Source organism: Nyctereutes procyonoides, unplaced genomic scaffold, assembly GCF_905146905.1.
Source record: "Nyctereutes procyonoides isolate TBG_1078 unplaced genomic scaffold, NYPRO_anot_genome, whole genome shotgun sequence".
Taxonomy (NCBI): Eukaryota; Metazoa; Chordata; class Mammalia; order Carnivora; family Canidae; genus Nyctereutes; species Nyctereutes procyonoides.
The window spans coordinates 11,603,125-11,623,241 of record NW_026575141.1 but is presented as its reverse complement, the minus strand read 5'-3'; the positions used below and the strand labels follow the sequence as shown (position 1 = coordinate 11,623,241).

Sequence of the window (20,117 nt, the reverse complement as noted above, 5' to 3'; positions counted from 1 at the left end):
TTTTCACATCATATCCAAGAAATCACTGCAAAATTCAATGTCATAAAGCTTTTCCCCTATTTTCTTCCAAGAGTTTTAAACTTTTAGGTCTTTGATCTATTTTGAGTTAATTTCATGTTATAAATTAATGGTCCAATTTTATTCTGCATGTGGATGTGTAGTTTTTCCAATACCATTTGCTGAAGACTGTCCTTTCCCCACTGAATGATCTTTACATCCTTATCAACAGTCATTTGACCCACATGTAAAGATTTCTTAGCTCTTTCTTTTCTTTTGGTCTACACATTTGTTTTTACATCATTAACAAGGCTGTTGTGATTACTATAGCTTTTAGTAAATTCTCAAATCAGGAAAGTTTAGATCTTCAACTTTGTTTTTCCTCTCAAGATTACTTTGGATGATTTGGTATGAATTTTAGAATGGATTTTTCTCTTTCTGCAAAAACGTCATTGGGATTTTGATAGAAATTATTCTGAATCTGTAGACTGCTTTAAGCAGGACTGACATCTTTGCAATATGAAGTCTTCCAACCCAAGATGATGAGAGGTCTTTCCATGTACTGGTGCCTACTTTTGAACTGCATTTTTTTTTTCATAGTAATACATTTTGTATAAAGCAGCATTCAACACATCTCTGTCACTTCAGTGAGTACCCAAAAGAATTAATCACACATGTCTAAAGTAGTAACTAAAATGTCAAGAAAAAGTTACCAAAATCTCCCATGCAAAATTAATTCACCTGTAGATACAGGTCCTCATTAAGATTACCCTATAAAACTTGAGAATAAGTTCAGGAAAGCTACTAAATTAGATGTTACTTTCAAATAGTACCTAATATTTTTCAAAAAGTAGAAGCAATCTTTTAGTAGTTCTAAATCATATTGTATTATATTTACCTAGTGAATGGTTATTTGAAATGAGCTGGTCACATGACTGCTCTAGATATTTCAAGGAATTATCATCTATAGCATACTGAAACAGCTAAAAATTCTTAATTTTTGAGCAAAAAGTAGTTATGCTATTTTCTGCAACTTATGCCACCTGTATATTAAGTATAATATAAATGTAACATAAAGAGACCTAACAGTATTAGAGGAGATAGCTTAAATTTTTTTTTAATTTTCTCTTTTAATATTACATTTATATATATTACTGACTGAACTCAGATACTTACTGACACGTATCTTCTACCTTTACAAAAGGTTTTTTGAGTCTACCTGCTTGAGAACATAAAAAACATATTATTAGATATGTACAAATGCAGGAAATTAAAAAAAAAAAACTCTGGCTAAAGAAAATCTCATTAAACCATGTACAGATTTTTTCCTTAATTTACAATTAGGGTTACACTTCGACAAACCCCTTTTAAGTTGAAAACATCCTAAGTTCCAAATGCATTTAATACACCTATCAAACATCATAGCTTAGCCGTAGCCTAACTTAAAAAATGCTCAGAATATTTATACTAGCCTATAGTTGGGCAAAATCAATGAACATAAACCCACTTTATTAAAAAAAAAATGTTGAGGGCAGCCCAGGTGGCTCAGCGGTTTAGTGCCGCCTTCAGCCCAGGGCCTGATCCTGGAGACCCAGGATTGAGTCCCACGTCAGACTCCCTGCATGGAGCCTGCTTCTCCCTCTGCCTGTGTCTCTGCTGCGCGCTCTCTCCCTGTGTCTCTCATTAATAAATAAATAAAATCTTAAAAAAATTATATAAAAAAATGTTGAATATGAGATGTAATTTGTTGAATACTATATGAAAAGTGAAAAATATTGTTTGCCCTTTGACCACGTCACTGAATGAGTTGCAGTTCATTGCCAATGCCCAGCATCATGAGATTATCCAATGGCATAGTACATACCCCAAAGAAGATCAACATTCAAAATTCAAAGTACAGTTTCTACTGAATGTGTATTGCTTTTGCGCCATTGTAAAGTTGAAAAATTTTAAGGAAAAAAAAGAAAAATTTTAAGGCATACCATCTTAAGTCAAGGACTATCTTTATGCCTTATCTATTTCATTTCAATTCGCAGTTCTAAGTCTCAGGTTTGGTATTTTAAAGTATCAGTTCATTTCCAAAGTCAAAGAAATTCCATCTATACTCTTAGATTCTTAAAATGAAGGGATTCCCCCCAAAATCTATGAATAGAATTCAGGAGAATCATGAGCTAAAACAGGAAAAGAATCCAACTTCTATTTCCACTGATCCCTAAAATTTAATGCTTCCTCTAGTTATGCATAAAAGCAACAGGATCACAGGGATATTAGCAGTGCCTGTAATTCTAAAACCAAATGAAAGAAATACTTTCATATCATCTTAGTTATTAAAGATATCTCAAAGCATCATTTGTGCTCACCACTTCAAAATTAAGACTAGCAATTAGAATCACTGCTAAAACTTGTTTTAAATGTTTAAAAAAAATCAAGTATAGCATCATTAAAAATTAAAAATATTTTGACTTTATTTCACTTCCTGACTTTTTCAGTAATCTAATAATTTTTAAAATGATTTTAAAAAATTTTTTCTGTAATGGGGTCTGTAAGCTTCACCAGCGTGCCACAGAGGTCCACAGTCTTAAAAAAAAGCTAAGGCCTACTAAACACATTCCTTGAAGGGTTGTTAACATGTTACTTTAGAGGATTTTTTAAAGATTTGTTTTATTTTCTAAAAGCAAATCAAATACAGGTAAAGATATCAAAATACTTACTTCTTGCTTTCTGTGTGCCAATACCTACTCTTTTCCCCTAAAAAAAGAAAAAAAAAAAAGTGAACAGACTGGGTTTGAAAGTACAATGAAAGATTCAACTCCAACTGCTCATTTTTATCCAGAAGATAATCATATAAGAAAAGAACTGTATAAAAAAAAAAGGTGAAGAACTATATTTTAAAAAGGTGATTACTACAGTTCTGTGGGGGAAAAAAAGAAAAACTTGCTTTTAAAAATCAACTCAACCAGGACGCCAGGGTGGCTCAGCAATTGAGCATCTGCCTTTGGCTCAGGGCGTGATCCCAGTTCAGGGACCGAGTTCCACATCGGGCTCCCTGTGAGGAGCCTGCTTCTCCCTCTGCCTGTGTCTCTGCCCCTCTCTCTGTCTCTCTCATGAATAAATAAATAAAATCATTAAAAAATAATAATAATAAAAATCAACTCAACCAAGGGGGACTGGCAAGATGGTGGAAGATTAGGGGTCTTCAACTCATCTGGTCCCACAAACTTACCTAGATAACTTTCAGAACATCCTGGACACCTATGAATTGGACCTCATATGTAAAGAGAGGACAGCTGGAATGCTACAGAGAGAAAGTATTTGCTTCTAACAAGGTCGTGGTTGATAGTTTTGACTCAGCTTGCTCATTCAGCCAGTCTGCACTGGACAAAATGACTAGAAGGAATTATTCACTACAAAAGAACCAGAATCAGTATTCTCTGCCACAGTTACAGAATGTGGATTTAAATACCATGTCAGAAATTCAATTCAGAAGTACAATTATAAAGTTAATGGTGGCTCTGGAAAAAAGCATAAAGACTCTGGAGACTTTTTTTACTGCAGAACTGAGATCTAATCAGGCCGAAATTAAAAACAGTTTCACTGAGATGCAATCCAAACTGGATGTTCTAACTGCTAGGGTCAATGAGGTGGAAGAAAGGGAGTGACATCAAAGACAAGCTGATGGGTAAGAAGGAAGCTGAGGAAAAAAGAGAAAAACAAGAGCTCATGAGGAAAGGCTTAGGGAAATAAATGATAGCTTGAGAAGGAAGAATGTATGTCTAATAGAGATTCCAGAAGACGTTGAGAGAGAGGGAGGACCACAACATATATTTGAACAAATCATAGGTGAGAATGTCCCTAATCTGTGGAAGGAAACAGGCATTCAGATCCAAGTGATAGAGGACCCCCTAAAAATCAATAAAAATCATTCAACACCTCGACATTTAATAGTCAAACTTGCAAATTTCAAAGATAAAGAGAAAAATTCTTAAAACAGCTCGAGACAAGAGATTCTTAACTTACATGGGGAGAAATACCAGATTAACAGCAGACCTCTCCACAGAGACCTGGCAGGCTAGAAAGGGCTGGCATGATATATACAGGGTACTAAATGAGAAAAACATGCAGCCAAGAAATACCCTATCCAACAAGGCTGTCATTCAGAAGAGAAGGACATATAAAGAGCTTCCAAGATAGGCAGAAACTGAAATATGTGACCACCAAACTAGCTCTGTAGAAATATTAAGGGGGACCCTGTACAAGAAAGAGAGCCCAAAGAAACAATCCACAAAAACAGAGACTATAGATAATACGATGACACTAAATTCGTATCTTTCAGTAGTTACTCTGAACGTGAATGGGCTAAATGATCCCATCAAAAGACACAGGGAATCAGACTAGATAAAAAAGACCCATTTACTTGTCTACAAATTTTAGGGATTACCTCCAGCCTGAAAATGAAGGTGTGGAGACCCATTTACAATTCAAATGGTCCCCCCCAAAAAAGCTGGGGTAGCAATCCTCATATCAGATCAATTAGAATTTATACCAAATACTGTCATAAGAGATGAAGAAGTACACTATATCATACTTAAAGGGTCTATCCAACAAGAAGACCTAACAATTATGAATATTTATACTCCTAATGTGGGAGCTGCCAAATATATCAATTAACAACCAAAATAGAGAGATACTCAATAATACACAAATAGTAGGAGACTTCAAGACGGCACTCTCAGCAAATGACAGATATTCTAAGCAGGACATCACCAAAGAAACAAGGGCCTTGAATGATACACTTGACCAAATATATTTCAGATACATACAGAACTTTCCATCTGAACTCAACTGAATACACATTCTTCTCAAGTACACATGCAACTTTCTCCAGAATAGACCACATACTGGGTTACAAATCAGGCCTCAACCAATACCAAAAGATTGGGATTGTCCCCTGCATATTTTCAGACCATAATGCTTTGAAACTAGAACTCAATCACAAGAAGAAATTTGGAAGAAACTCAAACACATGGAGGTTAAAGAGCGTCCTACTTAAAAAATGAATGGGTCAACCAGGAACTCAGAGAAGAATTAAAAAGATTCGTGGAAACTAAAGAAAATGGAAGATACAACCGTTCAAAATCTTTGGCAGCAAAAGGAGTCCTAAGAGGGAATACATTGCAATACAAGCCTCCCTCAAAAAACTGGAAAAAACTCAAATACACAAGCTAACCTAGCACTTAAAGGAATTGGAGAAAGAACAACAAAGCTTAAACCAAGCAGAAGAAAAGAGATAATAAAAATCAGAGCAGAACTCAATGAAATAGAGACCAGAAGAACTGCAGAACAGATAAACAAAACCAGAAGCTGGTTCTCTGAAAGAATTAATAAGAGAGATAAACACCAACCAGACTTATTAAAAAGAAAAAAGACTCAAAATAATAAAATTTGTGGAAACCCACAAATTACCAAAACTGGAACAGGAAGAAATAGAAAACCTGAACAGGCCAATAACCAGTGAGGATATTGAAGCAGTCATCAAAAACCTCCCAAGACACAAAAGTCCAGGGCCAGATGACTTTCCAAGGGAATTCTATCAAACATTTAAAAAAATAATACCTATTCTACTAAAGCTGTTTCGAAAGATAGAAAGGGAGGGAATACTTCCAAACTTGTTTTATGAGGCCAGCATTACTTTGATTCCAAAACCAAAGACCCCATCGAAAAAGGAGAATTATAGATCAATATCCCTGAGGAACGTGGATGCAAAAATTCTCAACAAGATACTAGCCAACAGGATCCAACAGTACATTAAGAGGATTATTCACCATGACCAAGTGGGATTTATCCCTGATGCAAGGGTGGTTCAACATTCGTAAAACAATCAACCCGATGGATCATATCAATAAAAGAAAAAACAGAATCATACAATCCTCTCAATAGAAGCAGAGAAAGCATCTGACAAAATACAGCATCCATTCCTGATCAAAACTCTTCAGAGGGTAGGGATAGAGGGAACATTCCTCAGCATCTTAAAACCCATCTACGAGAAGCCCACAGCAAATATCATTCCCAATGGGGAAGCACTGGGAGCCTTTCCCCTAAGATCAGGAACAAGACAGGGATGTCCACTCTCACCACTGTTATTCACCATAGTCCTAGCCTCAGCAATCAGACAACAAAAAGACATTAAAGGCATTCAAATGGGCAAAGAAGAAGTCAAACTCTCCCTCTTCACCGATGACATGATACTCTACATAGAAAATCCAAAAGCCTCCACCCCAAGATTGCTAGAACTCATACAGCAATCTGGCAGTGTGGCAGGATACAAAATCAATGCCCAGAAATCAATGGCATTCCTATACACTAACAATGAGACTGAAGAAAGAGAAATTAAGGAGTCAATCCCATTTATAATTGCACCAAAAAGCATAAGATACCTAGGAATAAACCTAACCAAAGAGGTATAGGATCTATACCCTAAAAACTACAGAACACTTGTGAAAGCAATTGAGGAAAACACAAAGAGATGGAAAAACATTCCACGCTCATGGATTGGAAGAATAAATATTGTGTAGATGTCTATGCTACCCAAGGCAATTTACACATTCAATACAATCCCTATCAAAATACTATGGACTTTCTTCACAGAGTTGGAACAAGTAAACTGAAGATTTGTATGGAATCAGAAAAGACCCCGAATAGCCAGGGGAATATCGAAAATGAAAACTAATGCCTGGAGCATCAAAATGTTGAATTTAAAGCTGTATTACAGGGGATCCCTGGATGGCTCAGTGGTTTAGCGCCTGCCTTTGGCCCAGGGCGTGATCCTGGAGTCTCGGGATCGAGTCCCGCATCGTGCTCCCTGCATGGAGCCTGTTTCTCCCTCTGCCTGTGTCTCTGCCTCTCTCTCTCACTATTTCTGTGACTCTCATGAATAAATAAATAAAATCTTAAAAAAAAAAAAAACTGTATTACAAAGCGGTAATCATCAAGACAGTATAATACTTGCACAAAAATAGACACATAGATCGATGGAACAGAATAGAGAACCCAGAAATGGGCTCTCAATATTATGGTCAACTAATATTTGACAAAGCAGGAAAGACTATCCACTGAAAAAAGGACAGTCTCTTCAATAAATGGTGCTGCGAAAATTTCGGACAGCCAAGTGCAGAAGAATGAACTAGACCATTCTCTTACACCATACACAAAATGGATGAAAGATCTAAATGTGAGACAAGAATCCATCAAAATCCTAGAGGAGAACACAGGCAACACCCTTTTTGAACTTGGCCACAGCAACTTCTTGCAAGATACATCTATGAAGGCAAGGGAAACAAAAGCAAAAATGAACCACTGGGACTTAACCAAAATAAAAAGCTTCTGCACAGCAAAAGAAACAATCAACAAGGGATCCCTGGGTGGCGCAGCGGTTTGGCGCCTGCCTTTGGCCCAGGGCGCGATCCTGGAGACCCGGGATCGAATCCCACATCGGGCTTCCGGTGCACGGAGCCTGCTTCTCCCTCTGCCTGTGTCTCTGCCTCTCTCTCTCTCTCTGTAACTATCATAAACAAATAAAAATTAAAAAAAAGATTTAAAAAAAAAAAAAAAAACAATCAACAAAACTAAATGACAACCTACAGAATGGAGATAAAGAACTTATTAAACTCAACACCCAAAAAATCAAATAATCCAGTTAAATGGGCAGATGACGTGAACAGACATTTCTTTTTATTTTAAAGATTTATTTATTTATTTTTATTTATGATAGACACAGAGAGAGAAAGAGGCAGAGACACAGGAGGAGGGAGAAACAGGCTCCATGCCGGGAGCCCGACACGGGACTCGATCCCGGGACTCCGGGATCACGCCCTGGGCCAAAGGCAGGCACCAAACCACTGAGCAACCCAGGGATCCCCGTGAACAGAAATTTCTCCAAAGAAGACATACACATGGCCAACAAGCACATGAGAAAATGCTCCCCATCACTTGCCATCAGGGAATATAAATCAAAACCACAATGAGATACCACCTCACACCAGTGAGAATGGGGAAAATTAACAAGACAGGAAACAACAAATGTTGGAGAGGATGTGGAGAAAGGGGAACCCTATTGCACTGTTGGTGGAAATGTAAACTGATGCAGCCACTCTGGAAAACTGTATGGAGTTTCCTCAAAGAGTTAAAAATAGACCTGCCCTATGACCCAGCAATTGCACTGTTGGGGTTTTCCCCCTAAGATACAGATGCAATGAAACACCGGGACACCTGCACCCCGATGTTTCTAGAAGCAATGTCCACAATAGCCAAACTGTGTAAGGAGCCTCGGTGTCCATCGAAAGATGAATGGATAAAGAAGATGTGGTCTATATATACAATGGATGATTACTCAGCCATTAGAAAAGGCGAATACCCACCATTTGTTTCAACATGGATAGTATTGGAGGGTATTATGCTGAGTTAAGCAAGTCAATCGGAGGACAAACATTATAAGGTTTCATTCATGTACGGAATGTAAGAAATAGTGAAAGGGATTATAAGGGAAAGGCGTGGAACTGAGTGGGAAAAATTAGAGAGGGACACAAACCATGAAAGACTCCTAACTCTAGGATACAAAGAATTGCAGGAGGGGAGGTCGGTGGGGGGATGGGGTGCCTGGGGGACGGGCAATGAGGAGGGCACTTGATGGGATGAGCACTGGGTGTTATCCTTTATGTTGGTAAATTGAATTTAAATTAAAAAATGTAGAAAATATAAAAAATAAAAATCAACTCAACCAAAGAAAACAATGAACATAATACAAGTTCACTTTTACAATACATCCAACAAATACCTTGCATTTTAGCTATAATTGTTTTTGTCTTTACAGCAAGAAATCAACCAATGAGGGAAAGGTACAGTTAGTGAAAAATCTAAAAATAGTCATAAGTTATTTTTATACCCTTACTCAGTAAATTTTTGCGATGGACTGAACAAAGGAATTATTTAAACATTTATTACAGTATGTCAATTCCTGTCAAGGGGGAGTATGTCCAATATGGCCAATCAATCCCACTGATTACAACTAAAACTCTGGACAAAATACACTAAGCAACTACATGAGGACTAAAAAGTAAACAAAAGCAGGCATATTGTAGAAGGAAGTCAAACTTGAGAGGCCTCTTTAGGGGGTACATTTATCTTCTTTTTCTTACAATGTTGCCTGAAGGATGAACCTCTAATCACAGAGTTGGCAGCAATTAGTGGAGTCAATGGCTAAAACTCCTATATAAATCACTATTTCTGGCTAGAAATAAATAAGAAAGAGGTTCCTGTAGTCCAAAGAATATGAAGGGAATCCATGGACTATTATTATCTTTCTTTTCTTTACAGTTCTACCCTGAAGGGTAGAATTATGAAACTGCAGGTGCCTTTGGCAGCTAAAATTGAGAACCCTGACTTTCTGAACAGAGGAACTAAGAAAAGAGTCACTGTGGGCTGAAGAGTGAAGCAGAAATTGCAGAAAGTACCAAGCTGGAGAAGGGGATCCCTAACTCCCTATATAAACCCACACAAGTGCCAGTCTTAACTTCAAGGCTTTGAAAATAAAACTAAGATTTAAAACCACTGCCCAAGTCTTAGACTAACCTATAATGTACAGAATGCATGTACAGAACAAACAGCAGCATACAAATCTTTGAAACCCAAAACTGAGACTGGAACTGCCATGTACAGAAATTGAGAAGTAGTAACAGTTTGAACTCAGTGACTGTTTGCTAAAACAATCACACACACTCTCACACCAATCATGACAGCAACAAAATCATTATCTTCCAGAGTACTGTAATAGCTCTGAAGTCTACTTACAATAGTCAACATAATTCAAGAATTATTTGACATTATTAAGAACCAGTAAAAACATCAATTCTTGAGGGAAAAGATAATTGGATACCAACCCCAAGGGAAAAAGATCATTGGATGACAATTTTTTTTTAAATTTTTTTTTTTTTTAAAGATTTTATTTATTTATTCATGAGAATACACAGAGAGGAGAGAGAGAGGCAGAGACACAGGCAGAGGGAGAAGCAGGCTCCATGCACCGGGAGCCCGACGTGGGATTCGATCCCGGGTCTCCAGGATCGTGCCCTGGGCCAAAGGCAGGCGCCAAACCGCTGCGCCACCCAGGGATCCCCTTTTTAATTTTTTTTTAAATTTTTATTTATTTATGATAGTCACAGAGAGAGAGAGAGAGAGAGGCAGAGACACAGGCAGAGGGAGAAGCAGGCTCCATGCACCGGAAGCCCGATGTGGGACTCGATCCCGGGTCTCCAGGACCACGCCCTGGGCCAAATGCAGGCGCCAAACCGCTGCGCCACCCAGGGATCCCTGGATGACAATTTTGACGTAAAAATTATCAGAAAAAGACTCTAAAGGTAAACGTCCTTAAAATGATGGAAAGATTTAAGTTATCAACAGAAAAACCACATATATGTATACTTGTTCACACACACACACACACACAAACACACATAAAAGGAAATTGTAGAAGTGAAAAATACATGATTTGAAGTACAGAATTAACTGGATGGGCTTAAAAACACAACGTAGATGACAAAGTGAAGTGTCAGTGAACTGGAAGACTGATGAACATTAGAAATCTTTAATTAGAAGAAAAGAGAAAATAATGGATAAAAAAATAAAGAGAGTCTCAAGGACCCAATAAGTACCTTGTATTCTAACTATAATTAATAATTTTAAAAAATCTAAATTTACTGTTACTGGAAATATAGAAACAGAAAAAACAGGACAGTGAAGAAAAATAATTTTAATGAAATAGCCTAAACATTCCAAATATAAATTTACAGATTTAAGAAACTTAGGGATCCACAAACAGAATCATCTCTAAGTAAACCGTGCCTAGGCATATCACAAGCTAACTGTTGAAAACCGAAGATAAATTAAAAATATCTAAGTACAGGACAACCGGGTGGCTCAGCGGTTTAGCACTGCCTTCAGGCCAGGGCAAGATCCTGGGGACCCAGGATCGAGTCCCACATCGGGCTCCCTGCATGGAGCCTGCTCCTCCCTCTGCCTCTCTCTCTCTCTCTCTCTCATGAATGAATAAAATCTTAAAAAAAAAAAAAATCTAAGTACATAGAGAAAAATGATCATTATATATAAAAAAAAAACTGAAGGACTGTAGATTTTTCATCAAAATCATGGAAGTCAGAATATAGCTATAGAACACCTGTAGAGTACTGACCTAAATAATTTTTTATTCAGAATTTTTTATCCAGTGAAAAGATCTTGCAGGAATAAAGGCAAAATAAAGATATTCTCACATTCTCTTCTACATGACTTTTTTTAAAAATTTTTTTCTTTTTTTATTTATGATAGTCACAGAGAGAGAGAGAGAGAGAGAGAGAGAGAGAGAGGCAGAGACACAGGCAGAGGGACAAGCAGGCTCCATGCACCGGGAACCCGATGTGGGATTCGATCCCGGGTCTCCAGGATCGTGCCCTGGGCCAAAGGCAGGCGCCAAACCGCTGCGCCACCCAGGGATCCCCTCTACATGACTTTTTTGAGCAAAAAAGGATATGACACTGCCTAGTGGGTTTTTCAATAAATGCAAATTTAACAAAAATAACTATACCATAAGGACTGGTAGGGGAGGATAAAAGGGCTCAAAAAGTTTTAAGGCTTCTACATTTTATTTGAAGGGAGTAAAATATAATTCTAAATAGACTGTGAGAAGTTACACAGGTATAGTTTAACCTAAGCAACCACTAAAATAAAACAAAAAATTAAAAATGGATATGGCCAAAAAGCCAAAAAATAAATCTTCAAACAATCTGAAAAGCAGCAGAGGAATAAATTGCAAAGAACACCAAAAGAAAAATATTCGTATATTTGCAGGCCTAAATTAAATGACATTAATAATTATTAAGTATGAATTAAAACATACCAATTAAAATATAGAGATTGCTAATAAAAATAATAAATAATTATTAAAAAGACAACTTCCAACTATCTATAAGAAACCCACTTTAGGGAATGACTGGGTGGTTCAGTGGTTGAGCGTCTGGCCTTCAGTTCAGAGTATGACCCTGGAGTCCCAGGATCGAGTCCTGCATCGGGCTCCTTGCATGGGGCCTGCTTCTCCTTCCTCTGCCTACATCCTGCCTTTTTCTCTGCCTTTGTGTCCCTCATGAATAAATAAAATCTTAAAAAAAAAAAAAAAGAAACCCACTTTAAAAAAAAATACATAGGCATGTTAAATGTAGAAGGAAAAAAAAGACAAACCATACAAACACTAATCAAAAGGAAGGTGGCATGGTTATAGTGTATCTTCAGAATCTTTAGAACAGAGATACATTATATATTAACAAGGTCAATTCACCAAGAAGACATAGGAATATTAAACATGTGCACATCTAAGAAGGCTCAGAATGCACGAATCAAAAACTATGATGAGCTAGATGGAAAAATACACAAACCCACAATTTATTTGGCAACTTAATACTCCCCTCTCTTTCTGTAATGGCTAGAATAAGACAGAACATCAGTATGCAAACAAAAAAGCTATACAATCTGACCTATTAGACATCTATAGAACATTCCGCCCATTAACCTTGTATATACATTTTTAAGTGCACATGGAACTTGCATTAAAACAGACTAGGGATCCCTGGGTGGCGCAGCAGTTTGGCGCCTGCCTTTGGCCCAGGGCGCGATCCTGGAGACCCGGGATCGAATCCCACGTCGGGCTCGCAGTGCATGGAGCCTGCTTCTCCCTCTCTCTCTGTATGACTATCATGAATAAATAATTAAAAAAAAAAACTTAAAAAAAAAAAAAAAAACAGACTATATTCTGGGGGCACCGGGATGGTTCAGTGGGGGTAAAGCATCTAACTCTTGGTTTTGACTCAGTTCATGATCTTTGGGATGTGAGATCGAGCCCCGTGTTGAGCTCTACATTCTACATTCAGTGCAGAGTCTGCTTGAGATTTGCTCCCTTTCTCTCCCCCTCGGTCCTTTTCCACTCTCCCTCCACCACACATGTACTTACTCTCTCTCTCTCAAATAAATACATTTAAAAAAAAGTACGGACTGTATTCTGGACAACAATACAAATCGTGACAAACTTAAAAGAATTGAAATCACACAAAATATATGTTCTGACGAGAACAATTAAAACAGAAATCAGTAAGAGCCCGTTCATTGCCAGTGGAAATGCAAAATGGTACAGCCATTTTGAAAGACAGTTTGGCAGCTTCTTACCAAATTAAACATATTCTTACTATATAATCCAGCAATCATGCTCCTTGGTATTTATCCAAATATGTTGAAAACTAATATCCACACAAAAACCTACACATGGATGTTTATATACATAATTCTCATAATGTCAAAGCTTGGAAGCAACCAAGATGTCTTTCAGAAGGTGAATGAACTGTGGCAAATCCAGACAATGGAATCATTCAGTAATTAACCATAACAACAAAGGAGCTATCAAGTCATAAAAAAAGACATGGAGAAACTTTAAACGCCTAACACTAACTCAAGAACACAACCTGAAAAGACTGTATATTCTAGGACTCCAAAAAAAAAAATGACATTGAAGGAAAAGGCCAAGTTATGGAAAAAAGGATAAACAGTTGTTAGGAGTAAATGAGGGAAGAAGAGATAAATAAATGCAGCATGGAACAATTTTATGGGAACTATTCTGGAGGATACTATGATGGCAGACATGTCACTGTTCATTTATGTGAACCTATACAATGTACAACACAAAGAGTGAACCCTAATGTACACTATGGACTTTAAGTGATGATGACCTGTCAATAAAGATATATCAATTTACAACAAATGCACCATCGTGGTATAGGATGTTGACCGTGGGGAAGGCTGTGTGTATACTGAGAGGTAAGGGGTATATGGGAATATCCTTATCTTCTACTCAATTTTGCTATGAACCTACAGGGGCTATGAAAGAGTGTGTACATATATACAGATATAAATCTCTCTATATATAATCTATATATATAAATATATAGATAGGTAGATAAAAAAAATTAAAGTGATAAAAACTCTATCCCAAATGATGAAAGAGGAAAAAGAAAAATAATAATGATTTCAGGAATGAAAGACAAACATTAAAAGCTTAATAAGGGAATATTACAAATACTTTTGCCATCAATTTGACAGCTTAGACAAGTACGAATTCCTTGAAAAACAAACTACCAAAGTACACTCAATAAAAAAATAACCTGAATTTCTTTTATCTAATAAAAAAATTGAATTCATAGTTGAGAATTTTCCAACAAAAAAAAATTCCAGGACCAGATAACCTTCTATCAATTCTATCAAACATTTAAGAAATAAAACCGACCACAAAAACTTTTCTAGAAAATGTAAGTGGAAATATGTTCCAGCATTTTATGAGAGCAGCATTACCCTGACCCTAAAACCAAAGACATGAAAAAGTAAAAGACCAACATTCCTCATGTATATATATGCAAAAAATCCTCAAAATTTCAGGTAAAACCAGAAAAGAAAAAAAAATCCAAGCACTTTAGTTTAGCAAAATACATTCATTCAACATTTTTTAAAGATACATGCTAACTAGAGTATTAAATACAATTAATGCCTTAAAATTTGTATGTATTAGTGTGAAGATGTATATATGGCCATTCAAGACTAACAAATCCATCTTTATTGAAGAGTTTTTTAGTACTTAACCAGAAAATTTCCAGAAACATTCTTACATACAGAAAAATTTTGAAGCATTAGAATCAAATTCACCAGTTATACATTCTGGATTACAGATATTTGGTATTCTCATCCTTTCTTGTTTAAGAGAAAAGTAAGATCTGTTTCACGGCTATTTATCACACTTTAATTTTTATCTCATGAGGGCAAATATTCCTAGTGCCAAACACCTAACAGGACTGAGATCTGTTGAATATTGACAATTGCATGTGCAAAACCAAAATATGCCTGAATACTTTCCCTTTTTAAGATTTTTTTTTTAGAGTGAGAGTGTGCAAGTAGGGGGAGGAGCAGAAGGGAAGAGAGGGGAGGGAGGGCGAAATATCTCAAGCAGACCCTGGACATGCATGGGGCTTAATCTTATAACCCTGAGATTGTGATCTGAGCTGAAACCAAGAGTCAGATGCCTAAACTGAGCCACCTAGCAGTCACCCTGAACACTAAAAAAAAAAAAAAAAAAAGTATTTGAGAGTAAGCAGGGGGAGGGGTACAGAAAGAGTGGGAGAGAATGACTCTCAAGGGGACTCCCTGCTAAGTGCGGAGTCTGACCTGGGGCTCCATCCCACAACCCTGGGATCATGACCTGAGCTAAAATCAAGAGTCTGACGCTCAACCTACTGAGCCACCCAGGTGCTCCCATGAACACTTTTAAAACTATGAACTGTGACCTATTAGCAGATTTAGTATCAATTTAGAGTATTTTTAAGATGACAACAGAATAATATAGAAATACTGGCATGAATCACATTAAGGATCAGCAATATTTCATGAGACTTGTTTCAGATATACATTTATATACACAGCATACAGACAGAAATGATACACCGGTGCATTCAGAAACCATAATGTCCTTGTGAGTTTACATTTATTTCTATATACAATCCAAAAAATCTGCAAAGTGCAGTAAAGGTAGTTTATATGTATTTAGCTTATTTCAAATAAAGAATACTCACCCAACATTTTATAAAAATTTGGAAATAGACATTTGGAGGGTTTGGGTTTTTTTTTTTATACTTGTAAATAAAAACACTGAAAGTATTAATAGTTCAAATTTAAGTCCTAAGTAATTTGCCGCTTTCTACAAATTGTTCCTATCTTATATAAATGTGTATTAAAAATATAAAATTCATAAAGACTTTAAGTATCTGTGCATATAACATGCATATATATGGGGGTAATCATGATGTAAAATGTTTCTTATTGTAAAATTGCTCAAGAGTTCAAAAGAGGGATCCCTGGGTGGCGCAGCGGTTTGGCGCCTGCCTTTGGCCCAGGGCGCGATCCTGGAGACCCGGGATCGAATCCCACGTCAGGCTCCCGGTGCATGGAGCCTGCTTCTCCATCTGCCTATGTCTCTGCCCCTCTCTCTTTCTCTCTCTGTGACTATCCTAAATAAATAAAAATTTAAAAAAAATTAAAAAAAAGAAAAAAGAGTTCAAAAGATAGTCCAAATGTCGGTCTTACCAGCAAACATGCTTTATTGGCAACCAGAAGGTCTTTCATCTACCTATTTTACTAAGTTACTCTCCTATTTAATAATTTCTCAATAATTTTCCAAACCCTTTCAGATAAACTGTAACTCGTTTATATAGTGTGCAAGGTCCTATATGAACTTGCTAATTTTTCCTGCTTCATTTCTTATTGTTTTCCCACTCAAAAATGTATCATATTATAGAAAATTTCCCAAACATGCCAATTTACTTATGGCTACATGTCTTTATATACACTCTTATAAAATTTTCTTTTTAGATTTTAGTCATTTAAGGATTGAGGGAAGAAAAAGCAGACCACAAAAAAATACACGGACATGAAAACCATGAGAAAACTAAGAGATGAGAGAAGTTGCAGAAGAAAACAGGTAAATCAAAGGAGGAAATGAGCAACTACTGACAACCAAAATGACTGGTTTTAAAAACAATTCAACTCCATTTGGCAAATCAGTCAGTAGCTTTCTACCTCATAGGTTCAAGAGTGAATGGGAAGCATAAAAGTGGAGATGTGGGAAGTCAAGATGATACAAATATTGGACAGTAATTAGGGAAGGATATAGATTAACAGAGATTTTATTGCATTTAAAGAACGGAGAGCCTCGATTCTCTGTAGAGGCTTTAAGAAGGAAGCTAATGTTTGCAAAGGAAGAGACAAGATATAGCAACATTAAGTCTAACACTTACTTAGCAAACGTTTTGAGGTTAGGCCAGAAAGTCATAGTGTGCATGTGTAGCAAGATTTTGTTATAACGCTGTCTGGGGCAATTGAAAGAAGCATATTATACATACTAGAAGCTTCTCAAGATTTAATCTAATTATTCCTTCAGAATGAAAAAAGTATCTGGCAAAAAGCAATAGCAATCAAAGAAAAAATAAATAAATCTATGCCATCCTCCCAGGAACAATTTTTTACCTTGTGAGTTAAATAACAGAAACATGAACACAGTACAAAGGCTTACCCTTAAGATATTCTGGCAGTAATTATTTTCTACTTGATAAGAAACAAAACAGCCTTGATCACTTTAATTAGTTTAAAAATCAAGAAAAATAACATACCACATCTTTTATAGAAGTGCTTGATTTCTTAAGTAAATATAGTTCTTTTTTCTTCTGTTCAATGTAGTATCTAATGTCTTCATTAAAAAAAAAAAAAAGGTTAAAGATTAGCATTTTTCCTCTGGAATTAAACACTGCTATTTTCTTAATACTAGAGTTAGGTGAAAAAATTACCACTTTAGGTATCTCTTGCTATCAGAATTCTCCTTGTGTAAAACCAGGAACCAGGAGCACAAATTAATACTTTTAACAAATACTATCAAAAACTGATAAAATTCTTACCATCAATATGAAGAATTTTTACTCCCCATGATAAAGCATTCGATAATATACTATTTGAAGGAATAAAATCCTGTAAAATAAAAAAAAAAAGGTTTAACAGTTTTCCTAGAAAATTACTGATTTAAATGAGTTAAATTTTAAAAATTATTTGAAGGTTAATGTCACTGAGGCAAGTATTCAGAATAGACTCTATATAGTTACAATAGCAATCCATATATGGTTTTTCTTTTGGAATTTCTAAGTTAATCCTGTTTAATATATTCCCATATACTTGACAATTAACATTAACTGTATCCATACAATTTTAAGACATTTCATTTAAAAATGAAAGATGCCGAGGGAGGGGCAAGATGGCGGAAGAGCAGGGTCCCCGAGTCACCTGTCCCCACCAAATTACCTAGATAACCTTCAAACCATCCTGAAAATCTACGAATTCGGCCTGAGATGTAAAGAGAGACCAGCTGGAATGCTACAGTGAGAAGAGTCCGCGCTTCTATCAAGGTAGGAAGACGGGGAAAAAGAAATAAAGGAACAAAAGGCCTCCGAGGGGGAGGGGCCCCGCGAGGAGCCGGGCTGAGGCAGGGGCGAGTGTCCCCAGGACAGGAGAGCCCCGTCCCGGAGGAGCAGGAGCTGCACCAACCTTCCCGGGCGGGCGGAAAGGGGCTCGCAGGGAGTTGGAGCAGGACCCAGGAGGGCAGGGATGCCCTCGGGCTCCCTGGGACACTAACAGACACCTGCGCCCCGGGAGAGCTGCGCCGAGCTCCCTAAGGGCTGCAGCGCGCACGGCGGGACCGGAGCAGCTCGGAAGGGCTCGGGCGGCGGCTCCGCGGAGGGGGCTGCGGGGCGGGAGCGCGAATCCACCAGCGCAGGCCCCGGAGCACAGGGCGCCGGGACACAGCCCAGGATCCGGCCTCCCCCGGGACAGGCAGAGGCCGGGAGGGCCCAGGACAGCAAGGACGCTCCTGCCCCGAGCTGAGCAGATCAGCGGCCCCGCCCCGGAGCCTCCAGGCCCTGCGGACGGAGAGCCGAGAGCCCCGAGCCCCGTAGTTCCTGCGGAGGCTGAATCCAGGCTTCCAGAGTTGCCATAGCAACTGCGACTGTTCCTCCTGGGGCCTGACGGGGTAAACAACCCCCGCTGAGCCCTGCAGCAGGCAGGGGCAGAGCAGCTCCCCCAAGTGCTAACACCTGAAAATCAGCACAGCAGGCCCCTCCCCCAGAAGACCAGCTGGACGGACCAGTGATACTCCCCCGTGTTCCAATACAACTTGTTTTTGGCCACTCTGCACTGAGCAAAATGACTAGAAGGAAAACCTCACTTCAAAAGAAAGAATCAGAAACAGCCCTCTCTCCCACAGAGTTACAAAATCTGGATTACACTTCAATGTCAGAAAGCCAATTCAGAAGCACTATTATACAGCTACTGGTGGCTCTAGAAAAAAGCATTAAGGCCTCACGAGACTTCATGACTGCAGAATTTAGATCCAATCAGGCAGAAATTAAAAATCAATTGAATGAGATGCAATCCAAACTAGAAGTCCTAACGACGAGGGTTAACGAGGTGGAAGAACGAGTGAGTGACATAGAAGACAAGTTAATGGCAAAGAGGGAAACTGAGGAAAAAAGAGATAAACAATTAAAGAACCATGAAGACAGATTAAGGGAAATAAATGACACTCTAAGGAAGAAAAACCTACGTTTAATTGGGGTTCCCGAGGGCGCCGAAAGGGACAGAGGGCCAGAATATGTATTTGAACAAATCCTAGCTGAAAACTTTCCCAATCTGGGAAGGGAAACAGGCATTCAGATCCAGGAAATAGAGAGATCCCCCCCTAAAATCAATAAAAACCGTTCAACACCTCGACATCTAATAGTGAAGCTTGCAAATTCCAAAGATAAAGAGAAGATCCTTAAAGCAGCAAGAGACAAGAAGTCCCTGACTTTCATGGGGAGGAATATTAGGGTAACAGCAGACCTCTCCACAGAGACCTGGCAGGCCAGAAAGGGCTGGCAGGATATATTCAGGGTCCTAAATGAGAAGAACATGCAACCAAGAATACTTTATCCAGCAAGGCTCTCATTCAAAATGGAAGGAGAGATAAAGAGCTTCCAAGACAGGCAGGAACTGAAAGAATATGTGACCTCCAAACCAGCTCTGCAAGAAATTTTAAGGGGGACTCTTAAAATTCCCCTTTAAGAAGAAGTTCAGTGGAACAATCCACAAAAACAAGGACTAAATAGATATCATGATGACACTAAACTCATATCTGTCAATAGTAACTCTGAACGTGAATGGGCTTAATGACCCCATCAAAAGGCGCAGGGTTTCAGACTGGATAAAAAAACAGGACCCATCTATTTGCTGTCTACAAGAGACTCATTTTAGACAGAAAGACACCTACAACCTGAAAATAAAAGGTTGGAGAACCATTTACCATTCAAATGGTTCTCAAAATATATCCTAAAAACTATAGAACACTTCTGAAAGAAATTGAGGAAGACACAAAGAGATGGAAAAATATTCCACGCTCATGGATTGGCAGAATT

The 20,117-nt window shown here is 37.9% G+C and overlaps 1 protein-coding gene across 4 annotated transcripts in view; it reads right to left on the bottom strand.

Annotated features, from left to right (window-relative positions):
- DBF4 (DBF4 zinc finger) overlaps positions 1-20,117 on the bottom strand; it is a 40,404-nt gene that overhangs the window by 9,280 nt on the left and 11,007 nt on the right. For 3 of the 4 annotated variants that reach the window (XM_055307282.1, XM_055307280.1, XM_055307283.1), the window contains exons 5-8: positions 17,574-17,643; positions 17,292-17,368; positions 2,709-2,745; positions 1,174-1,219 (exon numbers count right to left, since the gene is read on the bottom strand). In XM_055307282.1, the coding sequence (XP_055163257.1) occupies positions 1,174-1,219; positions 2,709-2,745; positions 17,292-17,368; positions 17,574-17,643 (230 nt within the window). The remainder of the gene's footprint in view (positions 1-1,173; positions 1,220-2,708; positions 2,746-17,291; positions 17,369-17,573; positions 17,644-20,117) is intronic. The other variant, XM_055307281.1, reaches the window with a different exon arrangement.